Below are 14,639 nucleotides of genomic sequence, written 5' to 3'. Positions count from 1 at the left end.
TGAAAAAAAAAGTTATAAAAACTTAATTACACATTTGATAAAAGTATAAAAATTAATAGAATAATTAAATAAAAAAATAAATTAAATGCAGACAAAATAGAAATGTGTATTCTTAAAAAATTTTAAAAATCAAAATTTCATCTTAAAATTTAATAACTTTAGTCAAATGAATTCCTTTGTGGTTTTGTATTTTGATTTTAGCAAATGACTAATTCAAAAAAAAATTAATAAAAAAGCTTAAAATCAAATTTTGCTTACATTTTTTCATAAAAATTCTATGTACAAAAAGATTAATTACTAAATTAATTATTATATTTTTTGTGTCTAAATTAATTATTATATATTTGTGTAAAAATATATATTATTTAAATTATGTATTTTATATTCTAATATATATTCTAATAATTTATTTTAAAAACTAATTTTTTTGGAAAACTAATTTATTGGATACTTGTAGAACTGATATTGTTTTTTAAAATGCCGAACCTATTTTCTAATTTCAATGCCGGGATTCCGAATTGATAACAATTGTTTTAAAATGTTCAAAAGAATGAAACTATAAAAATAATTAAAAGGTTGGCAAAACACAATAAAACAGAAACGAAAAAGTAATAAATTTCTGGGTTGGTTTACTGTGGCAGCTTCTTCCATGCTTTTGCCACTCCCATCTACCTGATCGGATCTGCAACCAAAACCCTACCTTTCTTTCCTTTCCTCTCTTTCCTTCGATTCATTCCTTTCGTTTTATTCATCGATAAAGTGTGATTCGATCTGTGATTGCAACAATGGCTTACGCATCTCATCTTCTCAATCATTCTCGAAAGGTATAACTTTTATTTAACCAGCTCTTTCTTTTCTTCTTTTTATTCTTCGTAATTTCCTATTTCATTTTCAATAAATCTATTTTCATTATTATTTTATAATATTAATAATCGATATTTGTTGGTTTCAGTTGAGAAACGCTTCGAACTTGGTACACCATGACCCTGCCCTTTTGGTTCGTTGGTTTTCCAGCGATGCTCAAACCTCTATCAACAGAAAAAGCGGTACTTGTTTTGTTTCTTGTGATGTTTTCTCTGCTTCTTATAAGATGAACTGCAACTAAATTCAAAGTAAAAGAAAACATTAAATCCATTCTTTGTATTTTTTTCTGGTATCAATGATATTGTGTTGTCACCGGAGAGTCTATTTTATTTTATTTCATTTTCTGACTTTTCCTCTGTAGAGTTTCATGAATGATTTAATGTACTGCTACGGCATTATCATTCGTGTTTTGAATAGTACAATAAGAAATTAGGAGAGTCCAATGTTGGATTAATTAGGCTATGAATTCATGTGAAAATTTTGTGTGTGTCTTAAACCGTGTCCTCTTGGAGCAACTAGTGAAGGGGCACAACGCTCTATACTTAATTTGGTAATGCCTTCATAGGTAATAAACTAATAAAAGTCATATCAGTTTGCCATGGCCAAAGAGGTTTGACACATGTGGCAAGGTCTCTGGATGTATTCGGGTTCAACTCCTCACTGCCGCTGTGAGGCTCCTTTGATAGGGGATTTGTAAGTACTTGTCGTAATCCCTCGTTGAGCCTAGGGGCATGCTTTGACCTTGGCGAGTTGATCAGTGCCAAACCTACCAACAAAAGGAATAGAATCAGTTGGCCATGTGTTGTTTTAACTTTTAAGTAAGCCAACTGTGTGTTTGAAGGAAGTATGCTAATAGAAGTAGGAAAATCACCTTTAGAGAAATTTCCATTCTGTTGGCATATTTTATAGGAACAACATGATTTGAATTGCTTGATGTTGCTCAAATTTTATTTTTCTATATTTATAATTGTTTGGTTATTGTTTAGATTTGTGGAAAATGCGGTCCCAGGGTTATATAACTTCAACAAGAAACACTGTCTCTGGAACAGTCCCGAATTTCACTGTGAGTTTAAATGATAATTAAGATATATATCATAAGATGTTTTGTGCTTATGCTATCCCCTCATTCATTCCCTCCCTCTACACTGGCTTTTTTACTACCTGTGTTAGCTAATTTTTTCCTCTCGCCTAAATTCTTTCTTTCTGTCCATTTGGTTCATAGAAGAGAAACCTCTCTGTGGCTACCATGAAAATGGATTCCATTGGTGGATCCTTGTTTAATGGAGGGATTTCACGGTATGTCATTTTCATTTTTTTACTTTTTTAATCCTATGTGTTTGTATTCCTTCAATATGCGTGCATCTGTAACTTGTGTTTTCATTCCATCATGCCTTCCAAAAGAGGTTCACACGTCCAGAGAAGGAGAGGTTATGCATCAGCAGCAGGTACAGTTTATGACTTGTTGGTTCTGTTGATTTTCTTTCCTCGCTTTGTGTTGGGAGTTTTATGAAGCATTTAACAATATTTTGTAATGTAATGTCATGATCCTGTCTTTTTGAGTGGTGAAATAAGAATATTATCTAGATGAATAGAAAGCTGCAAGATAGGAGGATAAAGCAAATACTAACTATATAAAAAGCTATAAAAAGTATCTCTCTCCATCATCATTGCGAAACCTTTCAAGAAAACAATGTGCTTTACCCCATATAGTGGCAAACCACATGATCTCTGTCCTGCAAAACTGATATGTCTGAAGAGTTGCACTAGTGCTGATATTATATAATAAGCTCTTTATCATTTAACATTTCATGATCATAGAATATGGAGTTTTGACCAGCCTAGTTGACATATTCACCCAGTTTTTACTCCTAGGTTTTGTGTTTCGTTAAGTGCTTTGCAATTGGCTGAACCATTTATAAATCATGGATCTAAAATGGTGGTGATGCTTCTGATCCAATATGGTGCTTTGCATGCACATTTATGTCTAACATCACAGCAGCTCCAAGTCTACTTCAGTTTGGCAAATTCGACATGAAACAGAGAAAAAATGGAAGATGAGCATTCAAACACTATTAGGTTGTAAACAACCCAATGCATCAATGACCTATCATTCACATTTGTTGCTAGTTAAACTTTATGACTATGGTCAAGAATCTGCTCAGTGCAATTGTTGAGATAGACCAATAGTACTGTAATGATAAAATTGGTGAGTTCTAACACTAGTAAGGCCAACTACACACTACCTGTTATAGTGTTATTGATAAACCAAAATGAAGAAAACAGAATCAGTAAAATGCTTAATAGTTTTAAAAATGTGATTAATATGCTTCTAGTTTTGGGTGCCTTATTGTGTTAATCAACTTTGTTTTGAACTTTATTAGTATATTTCTAGTCTTAAACACCTAAATGTATTTTGTGAAACACTTGCTATCTTTTTATAAGTTATCTTTGCCCAGTTACTGTTTCACATATATTAAAACTCCCTTAATCTGTGATGTGGCTTTATGGTGGATGTAATCCTGAAAGCCTAAGTGTTTGCAAATGGAGGTAAAAGAATGTTATTACATCTCTAGCATACCTCCTTTCCCAAGATCTTTTCAACTTGATGAGTTAGAAATGCATCCCACTTTGTCTACTTCTAAGTTTAACGTATTCATTCAAATTCCTTACCACTTGGGAATTGGTCCATTAAATGTAAAGCTTTCTTTCAAGTTGTGAACAGTTATGGGAACTTCTTTGTTCCATGATACAGCTTACGTTCTTGTTGATCTAATACACCTCATACCACTCACCATTTATCTGCCCCTTAGCGAGATCTTATGTATTGAATTCCTTGTTTTCTGAAAGCATAGTTGTTTGGATAAAGAAATATTTTCAAGAAGTTACTAGGATCTCACCTTTTACATAGCCACCTTTTTTCAATTTATTTAAAGAAGAAAATGTATATATGTTAATATCAGTAGATCTAATCACAAACATGTCTGAATGCCTTTCAGATCTCCCTCCACATCAGGAAATTGGAATGCCTTCTCTCTCACCAACAATGACAGAGGTATGTACTTAATTGAAGATTTCAAGATCATAGTGGGGGTAAATGTTTGTACCAACTTATTTCCCAATTATACGTAGGGTAACATTGCTAGATGGTTGAAGAAAGAAGGTGATAAAGTCTCCCCAGGTGAAGTGCTCTGTGAAGTTGAAACTGTACGTTTCCTGAACCATTGAAAATAGACCTTGTAATGAACGATTTTTATTTAGTTTTTATAATCATATGTAAATATTGGCATCTGACTTGTTTCTATTCTGAAGGATAAAGCTACTGTTGAAATGGAATGCATGGAGGAAGGTTATCTTGCAAAAATAATACGTGGGGATGGGGCAAAAGAAATTAAAGTTGGTGAGGTATTGATATCTTCTAGCTGTCCTTGATAATAAAACAACAACAATAACAACAACAACAAAGCCTTATCTCACTAGGTGGGGTTGACTACATGGACCAAATGACGTTATTGTGCCATATCATATATCATATTTATAGTGAGACCGCTTACACTTAGATCTCTCTTGAGTTTTGACCACCCCGTGTATGGTCTTAACTCTTCTTCTACCTTTTGTCACTTATCTATCTTCCTAGCCGGATGCTCTACCAACCTTTCTAATAAAAAATTCTAAGAAAATAGCAATGTATATGGATTTTCAGATGGTGTTCAATAGTTTAGTTTTCACAAATTTTGGTTTCACTTCAAGCTATGTCGTTTAGAAAGGCACAGCAATGGTAACATGAAAGTTTTTCCTAGGTAATCGCTGTAACTGTCGAAGAAGAGGGGGATATTGCGAAGTTTAAAGATTACCAACCTTCAGCATCAGAGCCTGCTACTGCTGCCCCTAAAGAAAAATCTGCTGCTCCTCCACCAAAGAAACAGGCGGTTGAGGAACCTACCCGAGAACCTGAGCCAAAGGTTTCCAAACCTAGTGCACCACCACCTTCAGGAGATCGCATTTTTGCTAGTCCTCTGGCTAGAAAGTTGGCTGAAGAGAAAAATGTGAGCAAAATACCATGGTTGACAGCTTTCCATTAGAGAACTCTTTAATCCATTTTCAATACATTAATTAAGCCATTGCTCCTTCCAACATAGGTACCACTCTCAAGCATTAAAGGAACAGGACCAGAAGGGCTCATTGTCAAGGGTGACATTGATGATTACTTGGGTACCATTCTATCTTTCTTTCTTTAATTTATACATATGGGGTAAACAATGGCACTTTGTTATAGGAGAGAAGTCTTTTGTCTTTTCATCTCTCATTCTAGCTGAGTCATACCTTGCTATGGCTGATTGAAATGATTTGGTTGTAATTTTCAAAATTACCTCATGCAGCTTCTGGGGCTAAAGAAGTTTCAGCACCATCAAGGGCAAAGGTTGCAACAGATGCAGCATTGGATTATACCGATGTTCCTATCTCTCAGATAAGGAAGGTAGATTGTCAACTAATCTTTGAATTTTGTGTTCTGAGATTTTAATAGAGGATATATGTTTTGCAATCTTCAGTCAAGACCGTTGATATTGCATCTATTTTTCTCCATTATTTGTTGATACAGTTCTGTTGTTTTTTTGTTCTTTTGATCTTTAGTACTGTTGCCTCCTATCTTCATTTGTTATTTTCACTTTTATGTAATATTCTGATCTTACTATGCCTTTTGCAAGCATAAGTGGTTCACTTGACATGTAACTAACTCCAAATATTTTGACAGATCACAGCTTCCCGTCTATTATTGTCAAAACAAACTATTCCTCATTACTATCTGACAGTAGATACATGTGTTGACAAACTCATGAGGTGAGTTTTTTTTCAAATATATATATGTATATATACCTGTGATACATATATTTGTGATGATTGTAACTTGCTTTCGCCAGTTTGAGGACCAAACTCAATTCATTGCAAGAAGCCTCCGGTGGAGCCCGGATATCAGTTAATGACCTTGTCATCAAGGTATTAGATTTTCCTCCAACCAAAATATTGTTCTTTCAATATGCATATTACCTTCCTTGGCCCTTGATGTGAGTTGTCAATTTTGTGCTTTAGCACAAGGGGAACGCTATCAAATTGTGTCTCAGGCGATCGATCACGTTGAATTACCTTTCATGTTCTACTCAAAATGTGTCAATTTGGTCCAACCAAAAATATTTCTGCCTAGATGACATTTGGTTTCAGTTTGTTAGCTTAAAATGCAATGTCAAAATGTTACTTGGTTGTGGGCTTTTTGTCTTGTTTGTCAGATACTGTATGATCGTGTAGGACCTTTGATGCTAAAATTTCTGCCATGATAACGATTGTGTGTGTGACAAAGGAGCTGCCACCTTCTTGATCTTCCAGCCGTCACATGCAACACAGATTGTTATCTGCACCTGCACCCTAAAGGAAGTGCAAGGCAATAAGCCACTGGTCCAGTCTAGCACTTGATAGAATCCAAAGTAATAAGGACTGAGCTTAGCTGATAGAACCCACAACAAATAAATAGCAACAGAAGGTAAAACTGGAGGACTGTAGTATAGTGATAAAATTTCAGAATAACTGAGCGCAAAAAAATCACGGCTCTCATTCTCCTAAGACCTTGTCATATTTCTGCCTATCCTTTCCTTACCAAACTACCTTAAGTTATATCCTTTCCTTAACAAAATTGTGAATATTACTACTCTGCCAGCACATACACGCACACAGCAGATCACACTGATACACTCAGCCTAGTTAGTCAAGGTCTGTGGACCCCTTAAATCATCCAAACCCAAAGTTTCCTATCTTGACTTCCCTGTTATGCCCCCTCCCTGGAAAGAGACTTTTCCTACGGAATTTCTAAAATTAGCTGTGTCACTGAGCCAAAGTGTGCTGCCTATTAGGTTACTAAAGATTTGATTCCACAGTGCATATTCTACCTTTTGACAATGCCTTCAGCAAGAAGCTTCCGTTGGAGCTGGGCTAAACTTTAAATTATCTAGCTCAGCCAGTACATGCTCACAATCTTTTGATCAACGGCTGCCCTTCAGTCTCTTTAGTGTCACTTAAGTGGAAGCATTGAGGATTAATTGGACCAGTATTCAGTCCATCCCACCCAATCAATCAGGCAATAACCGTTTGGCACTCAAACACTGCAAATGAGTCTCATGACAATGGTTAACCCCTTGGGTTTGACCATCCATTTGTGGGTGATAGGAAGTGTTATATTTGAGCCAAGAGCATACTTAGTAAGTTTGTCAATGACTACCAGCACAAAACTTTTGACGTTAGCTCAGGGTAAAGCAAAACAAAATCCAAGAAACTTCTACCCTTAGCTGAATTAACCCGGCTGGGGATAATACATCATAGTTCTGTTAGAAGTCCTGTCAGGGAGGAACAGAATCCTTTACATATTCTCACATACTCATACCCATCCAAAATAAAGTCCTAGGAAGAATGATCCCCGGTGATTAGTTAGTCATGGAATTCAGCCAAAAGGGAAGGAGTCTGAGAGGACCACCCGGCCTTTGAGAGAACAGCTATGCCTGGTGATCAAGGGCTAGGCACTACACAATGGGATGTAATTCTTTATCCAATTGCACCTCTTGATCAATGGTTAAAGCATCTGCAACCTTATTTTCCAAACCAGGTAAAAAACAAAATTCAAAGTCTAACTGCATGGGCTTGCCCGTCCATTCAACTTATCTCCCACCTCCTAAATGTTAATCTGTGAGTATTACAAAATGTCAGCCTAACAGATAATGCTTCCATTTCTGCACTGCATGACTAGCCAGAAGTTTCCACTCATGCATTGATTTCAACTGAGAACACTAATAAAAGCTTGGCTACGAAAAAACAATTGGCGTGCCTTCTTGAGATAGTAAAGCCCCTAGACCTTTATTGGAAGCATCAGTTTCTAAGACGCTCATGAACCCTAGAAAGTGGGGAATAATGATATAGGTATCTGCACGCAATTCTGTGGAAGAAGAGTTGGAGTTTTGCAGTAAGACACCAAATGACTAATCTGAGAACCTACTTAGTGCTCCGGATTATTTTATTCTCCTATACCCATCCTAACTACGTTTCACACTTAAAAAGTCCTTTAAAATTAGTTGCAATTATGCCCCCAGTTCCCTTCTCTTCCTTTACCTCATACATGAGGCTTCTAACAGGATCTTTTCATTGGGCCTTTGTGGTTGTCCAAGTTGCAACTGTCTCAAATTTCATTTCTCGGAACACCACTCCCTGCTACAGTAGGTAGGGTTGAATATATGGATCAAATGACACCATAGCCCCTTGTCATAAATCATGTATGAACTCAGCCCATTTATCCTCAAATCTCTTCTGATAAGCTTTATTTACGGGTTTTTTGGGTCTGTCTCTGCCCATTTTCTTTAGAAAAGAAAATATTTATTTCGTCAAAGCTTAAGCAGTCAGTTCTGTGTGGAGATCTCAGTGTGCATTTTGCTTTTTTCTTTCATTTCAGGCTGCTGCTTTGGCTCTACGTAAAGTTCCTCAATGTAACAGTTCATGGACAGATGATTATATTCGCCAGTAAGTCAAACTTTCAATATTGCCAGGAAGTTTGTGTACTGCCTTCTTTGTAACAATTTTTTGTTGTCTTTGTGCAGGTATCATAATGTGAACATTAATGTTGCAGTGCAGACTGATCATGGATTATTTGTTCCAGTCATCAGGGTAAGTGATGACCTCTTCCTAATATTACAGACATTTACAACCCATTTCCAATTGCAGGTTCTAGCTTGACCTTTTATTTGTCATTTTCAGGATGCAGACAAGAAAGGCCTCTCTGCAATTGGTGAAGAGGTCAAACAATTGGCAAAGAAAGCCAAAGAAAACAGCTTGAAACCCCAAGATTACGAGGTTTATTGAATGTTCACATTAGTTCATATCTGTTTTGTAAATGATTTACCCTTGTGCTGGATTGAGTATTTTGGTTGATACACCTTTCAGGGAGGAACATTTACAGTGTCTAACCTGGGAGGGCCATTTGGTGTCAAGCAGTTCTGTGCAATCATCAATCCTCCTCAAGCAGGCATTCTTGCAGTTGGATCTGGTGAGAACATCTTTTTCCCCCATTTGTTACTTTTAGTACTGTAGCTATTTTTTTTGTTCACTTAATGATCATCTTCATTTGTTTCCTTCTACATGAACAGCTGAGAAGAGAGTTGTACCGGGTTCAGGTCCTGAAGAGTTCAAGTTTGCTTCCTTCATGGCTGTGACTCTTAGCTGTGATCATCGCGTAATAGACGGTAATCTTTTTTGTCTTTTGGGTATAATATAGATGGTAATCATTCTTGGTTTATATGGGTGTTTAGATTAATCAAACCCAGTAGTGGACTGGGAATGGTTGCACAACCCACATAAAAAAAAAAAAAAACATGCCGCATAGAAGTTTGGATGAGTTTCATTCGTAACTTCACCCTTAAGCTCCTCCTCCTGTATTTCTTTGTAGGGTAATCATAATTGTGGCTTACTAACTAAACACTGTTTTGTTCAGGTGCAATTGGTGCTGAATGGTTAAAAGCATTCAAGGGCTATATTGAAAATCCAGAGTCCATGTTGTTGTAAGAATAAACCGGAGGCTTCCATGACTCTTCCTTTCAAGTGATATTTTTTAGGCGGGGGATGAGATTTGTTCACCTCGGTATCTCCATATTCCCATTTTGGGTTTGGTTGATTGTATCCTTGACCAATTTTTTATGTCCTTACTCAGTAAAGATATATTTCTTTACATCCTTTGTATCTATCTATTAATAAATGAGGGTAGATGAGGCATTTAAATTTATACCCTAAAATTTTGCCGCCAGAAGAGGTTGCTGCCATAAGGGCCCTATGAGCATTTAACATTTTCTTGTTAGATGGTGTGAATAATTGAAAGAAAGTTTATTGAACTTTTGACATCCATTCCCTCACTTTCCTCCTGATAGTCTTTATGCTGATTGGGGAGCATAATGGTGAGTTCTGTGCGAAATTATTCCAATAAAAAGTCATGGAAGTAACATTAATTTAAAATTACAGTGTTATTTGTTTCTATTTGATACAGATAGAACTAAATGATACAATAAAATTCTACATCCTAGTCATTTAATCAATCAAATTCAACAAAGTTCCTATAACCTAATTCAACTTCACGCGTTACTATCTTAACACAATCTTTTGACCAACGCGCGACTATATATAATTGTTTTTTCTATGTGGATTTTGTTTTTTCTTTTTTTTCAAAATTTCGTAACGCTTTCTATGTTCTCTTCTTTTTCTGCGTTTTTTATCTTCTCTGTGTTTTCTTCATTCACGATCAATGTTTTTTTATCTAATTTAAAGATTTGGATCAAATTTTTTTGAGATCAAGCTGTGAAATCATGTTTGAAAAGGTATTTCGTTTTTAAATACAATGAATGATGGAAGTTCACACTGTCAGTTGAATCACGACGAATTAGATTGTTTTGAAACGAATGAAGTGGATGAGGTTTGGTTTGAACTTCGTTAATAGTTGATGCTGGTATAGTTGTTTTGTCTACAAGTTGAATAATTTCGTTTTTCTTTGTAAAATATGTGGTCATGGTTGAAGATTTGAATGAAATATTGGAGTTTTGAATTGTTTTTTCGATGAATCTATTTATGTTACGTTTAATGGTAGTTTTGGTGCATTTTGAAACGCAATTTGGTGTAATATAGAATTGTTTTTGATGACGTGCTTATAAGTTTTCGATATTTTTTGTGTCTGTTTGTCACAAAGGTTGGAATTGTGTCATAAAGGTTGGAATGCCTTTTAACACACTTGAAGAAGAAATTGTTGCTATTTTTTCTTCTCTTTCTCCTTTTTTCTCATTTTTCTCTTTCATTATTAGGGATGTCAATGGGGTAGGACGGGGGCGGGGGATGCCTCCCAGCTCCCCATCTCCCCCCTAAATTTATTCCCCGTTCCCATCTCCGTTCCCGGTTGTGGGGGAATATTGCTCCCCATCCCAATTCTCCACAGGGTTCCATTCTCCGCGGGGACCCCATTTCCCATGTCTGATAGTTATAATTAATTATTAATTTCCATATGAATAGAGATGTAAGTATCCATTCTATACAAAACAACAAGATTTTATACAAAAAATCCAAACGACAAGATGGTGACTTCTTTCGAAATGACGCAGTGGGGGAACGCAACGGCGAGCCAGAGGATAGAGAAGTGGACAAGGTGGGAGACGCCGCAACAGAGAGAAGAATGGACACGACGACAAAGTTACGGAAAGGAACGCCGCAAATAGAGAGCACGACGTAGTGAGAATCATGGCACGGTGAGGTGTGATGATGCGGTGAGAGGGTGGCTGCAGAGAGGTTGGATGGAGTATGGACAGCGTTAGGGATTTCTGAATTGAAGAAGAGTTATGCAAATGAGGATTAGGAGTTTTGTGTGTGTGAAATGACTAAAAAACATATATGAGAAATAAACTATTAAGGACAATTCAATAAATTTATGAACTTCGGGAATTAGTGGGGATGGGGCGGGGATCCCCGCTCGGGTCCCCGCGCCTACCTCGGGGGAATTTTGTCCCCCGTCCCCATCCCCACGGAAAAAATTTTCCATAGTAGGATCCCCATTCGGGCAGTCCCCGCAGGGATCCCGTGTCTCGGAAAGTTTTGCCATTCCTATTCATTATCGTTATTATCATCATCATTATCTTCGTTTTATATGTATAACCGTTCAAATCCAAAACGCACCGAAATTACTTAATGATGACCATACACAAACAAACTTAATTAAAAACAAGTTCAGACCAAAAGTGCACCTTATTTAAATCCAGAATGCACCAAAATTCAAATCCAAAATGGACCGAAATTACTTAATGATGACGACACACAAACAAACTCAAATAAAAAAAGCACAGACAAAAACTTCACCTTATTTAAATCCAGAAGGCATCAAAATTACTTAATGATAACGCAAAACTCTTCCTCTTCTCCTTCTTCATTTTTTTCTTGTTTTACATTCTCATTTATTTTCTTAATAAGAATAAAAATAAGAAAAAATCAAACAAAGAAAAAAAGAAAGCATAATGATGTAAAATTAAAATTTATTTCTATATATCGTTTTTGTCCCCAACGTTTTCGTCCTATTTAAGTCCCTAACGTTTCAAAATCGTCTCAATTTTGTTCCGCCGTCAATTCTGTTAACGAATCCCTAATGGCAGGATAACATTGAGTCAATTTTGAAACGTTAAGGACTTAAATAGAACGATTGAAACGTTAGGGACAACTTGAAAACTTATTCCAAACGTTGGAGACAAAAACGATACTTTACTCTAATATTTCTTATGACATTTTAGAATTAATAAATAAAATTATCTTTTAATACATATCTTGTTATTTTTTATATTATACATGTTTTAATAATATTTTATTATTATAATTAATAAAAATATTATAAGACGTGTTGACTTTTGAAAATCTTGATTTAATATTTGTACCTACTATATATAACTATTAATTATAGAATATCTAATTTATATATTGCATTTTTTTTATATTGTTATGAAGATAATATATAATCAATAGAATTCAAATATACTTAATATGACTCAATGGATTTTATTGGCGTTGTGCTTTTTTTTTTGCGGAAACATATTATGATAGACTATGTCTTCTTTATTTTGACCAAATGGATAAAATAGCTATCTCAATGTCCAAAATATTCAGTTTTCAGTATTTTATCAATGGCTTCCCACACTCATTATTATAATGGATCCTCAAAAGAAAGTTTATATCAAATAAATATGTAATTCGACTTTCTTGTATTAAAACTTTGACTCGTAAACATAAGAAGATTTTACACGATTAAAAAACATTCAAACATACTGTTTTAAAATTTTTCGAATTTTTCAAAAATCGTTTTATATTTCATATTGGAAATTGATTTATCCAGCTCACATTCGTGAAAACAATCACACATGCAAGTTAATGAAGAAAAATTGTATTGCCTAGTAGAAATAAACATTAGAGAGAGTATTTTATATACTTTAAAACCTGAAAAACTAAAACATCCGATTTTAAAAGTTTTGGGATAGATTTCAATAATTACTCTAAATTTATTAAGGATATAGCTAACTTGTACCATAAGGGCACAAGTTAAGATTACTAGAAATAGAAAGTTTTAAATAATTTACTTTAATAAATATCTAACAAATACATTGAAAATTTAAATTTTGCATTGTTTTTTATAAAATTTGAATTCTATGGTGTAGAAGGAATATTCTTTCTACACCTATATGATTTTGTTGTCTAAGAGTAGTGTATGACAAATGTCTAGAGAGAAAAGAGTTGAAGACAATGTCTCATAATATTCAGGTGGCACTGGATTCGATGGTCCTAGAACGTTTGAACCATTAAATGGTTTCATAACAAAATATATTTTTTAAGTTTTTTAATAACTATTAAATAGTCCTTATTTAATTTTAATTACAAATTAATTATTTATATATTATTTAATTATAAAATCTATTTTTTATTTTATAAATTACTATTTTATTATTCATCTATCATGTTTGTTAATAATCAAGAACAAAAATAATAACGAATTAGATCTTCCATTAATCGTAATAAATATTTTGGTAATCCTAATCAATTATAATTTTATCCTTGATCCGTTACATTCGTAAATGGTAGTGAAATCATGTTTCTTGAAAATTCAATCGATTGGACATACAACACAATAGATTGAATTTCTGGGTTTTCCAAAATTCAATCGATTGGAATTGCTAAACAATTGATTGAATTTTGCAAGGCATGTAGGTTTTTTTTAATTCAATCGATTGTTCTTGTTACCCAATTGATCGAAGTCATCAAAGCAATATGGATTTTGAAGGTTATAGAGGGCTTAGAGAAGGGGGGGATCAATCTATGACTTTCTTTTACTTTAATAGAATAAACCTTTAATACCAAACTTCAATCTTGATTTCTGTTTGAACTGTGCAGCAGAAAATTTAAGAGACAATTTAATTTTGTCTCATAAATGTTAGAAACAGAACATCAAATGAGACGAAGAAGATGACACAGTCATGTATCCTAGTTCAGTTGCTTTGTGCAATGCAACCTACATCCAGTCTCCATCACAACTGTGGTGGAATTTTCACTATAGTCAAAGTATTACATACACCAATTTTCTAGGATTCACACAATCTTATCTGGACACACAACGTTCTACCTAAACTTGACTTGGTTATGCTAATACCTAAACTCTTTGCACTAAGTGCTTACCCAACTTAGCAAGGGGCACCACACATGTACTTGATACAAGATAGAAAATACAACCAAAAGAAATCTGAAATCACTCTTGGCTTTTCTCTCAAGTGTTTCACTCAGCCTTTTCTACTCTTAAACGTTTTCTCAATGTCTTTCTTTCAACCTTTTACCTATCAAAGAAAATACATAAAGATATACATTGAACCTGAAATACAAAATAGTAAAACATGAAGGAGATTGATGATTCACAGCTTTAACTTTATGCACTGAACCCAGTATCTGAACTCATAACTTCGTTCTTCATCTTGGCAGAGTGCTCCCTTTAATGTAAGTGCAATGCTTCCAAGACTTCTAACTCAGTAGTGAGATTTCACACACAACTTTCAATTCGGGTTCTCTCTGTTTGAGTCCCAACCAGAAACATTTTTTTTCTTTTTGTACCTTGTGCTGAGTCACAGTTGGGGTTTCTCTCAAGTCAACTTCTTGGATCTTGAGTTTGCATGGTTCATCCCTTCTTTTTTTTTCAATCA

At 34.7% G+C, this 14,639-nt stretch overlaps 1 protein-coding gene across 2 annotated transcripts; it reads left to right on the top strand.

Moving 5' to 3' along the window:
- Positions 1-464: 464 nt before the first annotated feature.
- Positions 465-9,786, top strand: LOC112710461 (dihydrolipoyllysine-residue acetyltransferase component 2 of pyruvate dehydrogenase complex, mitochondrial). Of its 2 annotated transcripts, none has more exons than XM_025762692.3 (19): positions 465-824; positions 953-1,046; positions 1,851-1,927; positions 2,087-2,160; positions 2,266-2,309; positions 3,861-3,916; positions 3,994-4,068; positions 4,174-4,266; positions 4,662-4,907; positions 5,001-5,073; positions 5,241-5,338; positions 5,615-5,700; positions 5,781-5,856; positions 8,345-8,412; positions 8,490-8,556; positions 8,647-8,742; positions 8,833-8,935; positions 9,036-9,131; positions 9,380-9,786. In XM_025762692.3, the coding sequence occupies exons 1-19, from the start codon at positions 786-788 to the stop codon at positions 9,448-9,450; spliced, it is 1,632 nt and encodes a 543-aa protein (XP_025618477.1). In that variant the 5' UTR covers positions 465-785; the 3' UTR covers positions 9,451-9,786. The 2 variants fall into 2 exon arrangements, with proteins under 2 accessions (XP_025618477.1, XP_025618478.1); XM_025762693.3 differs by having other exon boundaries at positions 589-824; positions 2,090-2,160.
- Positions 9,787-14,639: the final 4,853 nt, after the last annotated feature.

Source organism: Arachis hypogaea, chromosome 9, assembly GCF_003086295.3.
Source record: "Arachis hypogaea cultivar Tifrunner chromosome 9, arahy.Tifrunner.gnm2.J5K5, whole genome shotgun sequence".
NCBI classification, from domain to species: Eukaryota; Viridiplantae; Streptophyta; class Magnoliopsida; order Fabales; family Fabaceae; genus Arachis; species Arachis hypogaea.
Note: the sequence above shows the minus strand (reverse complement) of the source record. Positions and strands in the feature narration are given on the sequence as shown.